This window comes from Muntiacus reevesi, chromosome 12 (genome assembly GCF_963930625.1).
Source record: "Muntiacus reevesi chromosome 12, mMunRee1.1, whole genome shotgun sequence".
Lineage (NCBI taxonomy): Eukaryota > Metazoa > Chordata > Mammalia > Artiodactyla > Cervidae > Muntiacus > Muntiacus reevesi.
The window spans coordinates 65,523,213-65,529,280 of record NC_089260.1 but is presented as its reverse complement, the minus strand read 5'-3'; the positions used below and the strand labels follow the sequence as shown (position 1 = coordinate 65,529,280).

The following is a 6,068-nucleotide window of genomic DNA, read 5'->3' as shown; positions in this document are numbered from 1 at the left end:
CTTATAACCCTGAGAACTTAAAGACCTTAAGTCCCCAGACCCATCAGAAGAAACGCCTTCACCCTTTCTTAAATGACTTCTTTTCCCATCCTTGTAAGCTCATTCCCTTAAGGGCCAAATACTGTTAATTTGCAATCAATGAAAAGAGAATGAGGGGGGAAAAAAGAAAATAAAACACAACTTAAGATTTGGCTCAATTATATATTTGAAGGTATTTTATTTTTTCTAAAAACAATAGAAAAAAATCAACTTTAAAAAGGAAAATGTACTTAAATAAAAAAATTTACCTATATAGTAGGTATAACCTTCTATAAATTTTATTAAAGTTATTTACATTTCATGGCTATATTTACAAAGGAAAATTGGGTGAAATTCAGGAGTTTTTAAAAACAATTCTTAAATACAAATCTGTTAAAGGAAAAAAAAAATGGTAAGCATAAAAAAAAAAAGTTCTTTTATGCCCAAAGTTCCATTTGAGGCAGTTTATAGTATGACTAAATCTTTCAGTCTTAAAGATCCAGCCAAGGTTGTGAGGTTGTTCATGCACATGAAAGATGTTCCTATGTAAGGAGTTGACAGAGGAACCTTTTTCCTCACTTTCCCTTAGTAACAAATGAGAATTTGCTGAGGGAGTCCAGTTCCTCCCTCCAATAGGTCAATTTAGGCGCAAGAGTTCCGTATCTGTTCAAGTTTGAGTTTCAACTGTTCTCGCCTCTTCCGCAACACGTCTTTCTCTGAAGTGAGCTTCTGCTCCTCTGCTTGGACTGACAGGATGTACGCTGTGGCTTTTTTAAGGATAACTACCTTGGGGGCTTTTTCATTGTTCTCCAACTCTGGGATCTGGTCACGAAGAGCAAAAAAGCTGCGTTTCAGCTCGTTTCTCCTCTGGCGCTCCAAGACGTTATGTGTCCGCCTCTTGTCATTCTCCTCCGTGTCCGAAGACCTGGGGCTGGCACATTTGCGGTTGTTGCTGATCTGTTTCAAGACCCTGCCACTGTCCAACTTAGCCCTCTTGGCGGCGGGATAGTCCTTCCTCGTGGAGGGGGGTGCTGCGTAATTGTGCTGATGGGTAGACACGTGACATCTCTTTAGGACCAAAGGGCTGTGAGGAGGTTTGCTGTGACTGCCTGCCGAGGGTGACCCCGATTCTGACCTTTTGGCAGGGGGCTGCCTCTTTTCCACAGAAACAACATCAATTTCTTCCTCATCCTCTTGCTCTTCCTCTTTAAGAAAGAAGAAAAAAATCACCCAGTCAACAACGGTTTCCTTAAAGCAATCAATGATCAAATGAAATTAATACTATGCCAACACAAGGGATTATTAGGTAAGAGAGGACCCAGAGGACTTCCCGGACAGTCCAGTGGTTAAGACTCCATGCTTCCATCACAGGGGGCAAGTTTTGATCCCTGGTTGGGGAACTAAGAATCCCACATGCCATTGAGTGAGGCTAAAAATAAAAAAAAGGACCCTGGCACAAAGTTATTCCCAGACAGGTAGCCAATCGTCTCTGCTTTTCTTCTCATGAAGACAGAATCTCATGGAGGAAAATGACAGCTGGGTTTATGGCACAGACAACAAAATTACAATTTACCAGGATACAGCATTGATGCCAATTCTTACCTAAGACTTAATGAGGCCCTGGACACACCCAGACAACGCACATTCCCAAGCACCTCCTATTTGGAAGGGACTTTATCTTTACCGAGAACCCTTCAGGTGTTGCAAATGATAGCTGCAAATCTTTGGTATAACTTTAGCAACTCCCTACCTTACTGGAAGTGCAAAAAGAAAAAAAAAAAAGAAAAAGCCTTGTAGCTTCGCCAAAAGTCCTAGAAGGTGGGGGAAGGAAAAAACGAAGTCTAATTTTGGAAGAGACTGGCTTTTATGTGTTCAAAGGAGGTGCAAAGATCCCAGCTCAGTCCGTACACTTTTAAGGCACTTTCACTAGCTCCCGGCGCTCAGGTGGGAGGCTGCCCCGTCTCTGTACACTGCCCCACTTCATTTTTGTTGATCTGTAGTCCATTAAATCCCAACAACTCAGAAGGGAGGAGGGCGGTAATTCATTCACTCTTGGAGAGATCAATCCTCTCTTAACTCCACCACGACGACCCGCCCCGCCCCCTTCCAGGCCAATTAAAATGCTTAAGAGGGGTAAGAGGGAGCGGATTGTGTTGCTAGATAAGCCAGAAGATTTAAAAACCCAAAAGAAATTCCTAAGGCGGGGGGGGGGGAGGGTGTGGAGGGAAAGGAGAGGACTGGCCACTAGGGCGATCGTAGGGGAAGGAGTGGGAAGAACACTAAAGCTCAGTGTTTCAGGGATGGTGAGCTCCCAGACCCTTCCAGACCTGCCATTTCTTTTCCAAATATAAGGGGGGAAAAGGAAGCGGGGAAGAGGGGGCAACTGAAATGTGGCCCCTTGAGTCGGCAGCCAATGAGAATAGGAAAGACACAGCCGACCCCTCTGACGTGCCTGGAGGGTCCCAGCTTACCAGAGTCGCTGCTGGTCGTGGGTGGGGTCTCCTCGTGGAGCGCCAGGGGCTCGGGACTGGCCCGCGGGGAGGACTCGGCAGAGGAGAGCAGAGAGTCAGAGGAGGGGGAGAAGGCGGTGGAGTCCGGAGAGGCGCAGGGCTTGGGCGAGCTGCTGTCGTTGAGCGGGTAGGGGAAGACCACCGAAGGGTCGATGCATTCGGAGGCTGCGGCGCTCAGGTCCTGCAGGTACAAGCTGGAGGTGGAGCAGCCGCCGTGCCCGCGGGCGGGGCTCGGGCTGCCGCCGTCTTTGCGCGCAGCCTGGTAAGAGGCCAGCTTCTCCGAGACGAGCTTGGCGGCGGCCGAGAAGCCGCTCCACATACAGTCCTGGATGATGATGTTTTTGATGAGGGTCTCGTCGGGGTCGCAGATGAAGCTCTGGTTCACCATGTCGCCTCCCAGCAGCTCGGTCACCATCTCCAACTGGTCCGCGGAGGAGAAGCTGCCGCCGCCGCCGTCGTCGTCTCCCCTGGGCGAGAAGGAGGCGACCGCGACGTACGAGGGCGAGCAGAGCCCGGAGCGGCGGCTCGGGGACAGGGGCGGGGTGGGCAGCAGCTCGAATTTCTTCCAGATATCCTCGCTGGGCGCCGGCGGCTGCAGTTCGCTCTGCTGCTGCTGGTGGTAGAAGTTCTCTTCTTCGTCGCAGTAGAAATAAGGCTGCACCGAATCGTAGTCGAGGTCATAGTTTCTGTTGGCGAAGCTGACGTTGTGGGGCATCGCTGCAGCCTGCCGGAGGGGGCACACAAAGACGGGGCAAGTCTTGAGTTAAAGGGGTCTTGGATGGTGCCGAAACCCCACGCAGCGCGCACCGCGCGCCACAATTCAGAACCACTCCCCTTCCAGCGCGATCCCCAAATAGGGCTGATGGGGGGTGGGGAACGGACAAAAAAGGCACCCTTTTAGCCCACTCTGAGTGACCCTCTACTATCTCAGACACACACTTGGCGAACCAGCTCCGCAGCGCCGCGGGGCTTTTCTGCTCCCCCCCGGGGAGCCTGGAGCGCGAAGCCCGGGAGTCGGCCCCACGATCACCGAGCAATCGAAATCAGCTTTGGCCTCAGTCACAGGCCGGGGGAGGCGGCGGCGGCGGTGGGAAATAGGATCTGCCAAACGCCAAGGCGCAAAGTTTTGCGCCACCTGAAGGAGGCGGCGAGAGGCGCCGCGGCGGGAGCGGTTGCTCTCGGCCCCCTCCCGCTCCGGGCCCCTAGCGCCGCGCCCGTTCCCACTCGCGCGCCCTCGTCTCGCTGCTTCCCCTGCCGGCGCCGCCGCCCCTCCCAGCCTCCCTTCTCCGCCTCCCGCATCCCTGCCCCCAGCGCGCCCCCCTTCCTTCCTTTGCGGGCTTTCCTTCTCTCTCCGGCTGGGGTGGCGAGCTCAGCTTCGAGCCTTAGCCTTCTCCAACCACCTCCCACCCCACCCTCATAAATAAAAGGTGAGTGTTAAATAATAACAGGGACGTCTCCCTTCAACACTCAACACGGCGACGCAACTGCGCCAGAGACCCTGCTACGATTCCGCGCCGGGAGCCGGGCGTCTTCCCCCTCACCGGCCGAGGGTAGCAGCTGTTCTCGAAAAGCCCGGAGCCTCCGCATCTCAGGGACACCCGCGCGGGGACCCCGGAGGCGGCCGGGGAGCCAAGGCTGGGTGCAGAGATTTTGCCCTCATTTCCCCCCCTCCCGAGTCAATAATTTTAGGAGACTCGGACCCATCTTTGCCCCAGCTTCCCTTTCCCCGTCCCCGCGCCTTCCCAACACCGAGTCCTAACCTCTCTGTAGACCAAAATCTTTAATTTTATTATCCTTAAAAAAAAAAAAAAAAAAAGCCAAAGGCCAACTTCTAAAAGGAGCCGGGAGCGTTGGAGACGCCGAGGGGATCGGCGGGCGGGACGCGCCGCAGTGTCTGTCTCCGGCTGTCAGAAATGCAGTAAGCCGAAATTTAAATGCCCTTTTCCAGACAGGGAAAAGTCAGCGGCTGCGGAGCTCTCTTCGCTCACACACGCAATGTATAATTCTTACTCCAAGGAGCTCAGGATGTAAAGGGTTTTCTGCCAACCGCGAAGCATACCCTTCTTCTCCCCGACAAAAGGCAAAAAAGCAATTAATGCAATAAAGCATGAATGTCCACCCGGCCGGGGTCAGCGTCCATCTAAGGCGGGCAAAAACCTCTAAAGGCTACTTTCAGAAAACGCAGCCCCGGTTTCCCTCTGCCTTCCTCTCTCTTCCCATCTTGACAAGTCACTGTACCCCGACCCAGTTCTGGTTCCTCTCCACCCCACCCCGACCAGCCACAACTACTCTGAGAAAAGTGTCAATAGCGCAGGAATGGGAGAAAAGACGCTCGATTCGGGCGTTCTGCTCATCGCGGCGTCAAGGCGGTAGCAAAAATAAATGGAAAAGGCCAATAGGTCCGGGTGCTCACCCGTATTTCCACTATCCGAAGGAAATCTAGCGTCCAAAAAGCGGCGAGGAGCGCCTTTCAGAGGCGCGGGCCGTGGGCAGCGGTGGGGGAAAGTGTCTCCCCAAAAAGGCAGAAGAGCCTCTCTGCGTCCGGGGAGTCTTGGTGTCGCTCGGGTGTTGTAAGTCCCAGTGGGCAAAGTTTCGCGGATGCCGCGCGGTGCCGGACCGCTAGCAGGGGTCCGCGGGGAGGGTCGGGTGGGGGCCGGCCGGGCTGGAGGCGCAGAAGCCCCCCTTTGAATCCGGATCTCCCTTCCCCGGGCGCCCGGAGCGCGACTCCGCTCGCTAGGCTGGCTCGGCTCTTCCACCCAGGAGGGCCCGCCCGCACGCTCCCTCTGCCTCTCGCTGGAATTACTACAGCGAGTCAGATAAAGCCCAGAAAAAACCGGCTTTTATACCGAGAAGGTAGGCCCCTCCCCCTCTGTTCTTTTTCCCGCCAAGCCTCAGAGTAGCCCTGCCCTTCCAGGCAGTGGTGGAGCCCGGCGGCGGCCGCGGCGAGCCAGCCGCTTCGGTAGCCGCGAGATGCGCAGCCCGGGGGTCCTCCGCAGCGGAGACCCTCGCCTATAAAGGGCTGGTGGGCGGGGACTCACAGGAGAGGATCCTTTTTCTGTCTCCCCCGCCCTCTGCTTTGGGAACCCGGGAGGGGCGCTGGTGGGGAGGGAGGACGGGAGGGGAGGAGATTCAGCTCTTTGAGCCTGGCACTCCAGTGCGCCGAGCTCTCGGATGTAAACACGGTCAGAGCGCCGCATGAATTAACTGCGCGCGCCTACCATTTTCTTCTGCTCCCGCTCAAACCGTCTCTCTGTGCTGCCTGGTTCCTCTGGAGCAGCGCTGTGTTGGACAAACCGCACACTTGTCCTGTGTGCTTAAATCATCTGGGGCAGAGCCGCTGATCCCTTGACGCTGAGAATACACCGTGTACCCACGGCTGCGCCATGCACGTCCCGGGTGGACTGGCGCCTCCCTAAGGCCGGGAAAGGGGCAGCCTTTGGAAAATAACTCCTACGAAGAGAGGAGGAAAGAAGGGGTATTGATGGGCGCGCGCTCTGAATGTGTGTGTGTGTGTGTGTGTGTGGCGGGGGGGGGGTGTTG

At 54.8% G+C, this 6,068-nt stretch overlaps 1 protein-coding gene across 2 annotated transcripts; it reads right to left on the bottom strand.

Moving 5' to 3' along the window:
• Positions 1–202: 202 nt before the first annotated feature.
• MYC (MYC proto-oncogene, bHLH transcription factor) lies at positions 203–4,965 on the bottom strand. 2 transcript variants are annotated; one of them, XM_065903188.1, is made up of 3 exons: positions 4,942–4,965; positions 2,490–3,252; positions 203–1,223 (listed from the first exon to the last, which is right to left on the bottom strand). In XM_065903188.1, exons 2-3 carry the CDS (start codon positions 3,241–3,243, stop codon positions 661–663), a joined length of 1,317 nt encoding a protein of 438 aa, XP_065759260.1. In that variant the 5' UTR covers positions 3,244–3,252; positions 4,942–4,965; the 3' UTR covers positions 203–660. The 2 variants fall into 2 exon arrangements, with proteins under 2 accessions (XP_065759260.1, XP_065759259.1); XM_065903187.1 differs by lacking the exon at positions 4,942–4,965 and adding an exon at positions 3,468–3,492.
• Positions 4,966–6,068: the final 1,103 nt, after the last annotated feature.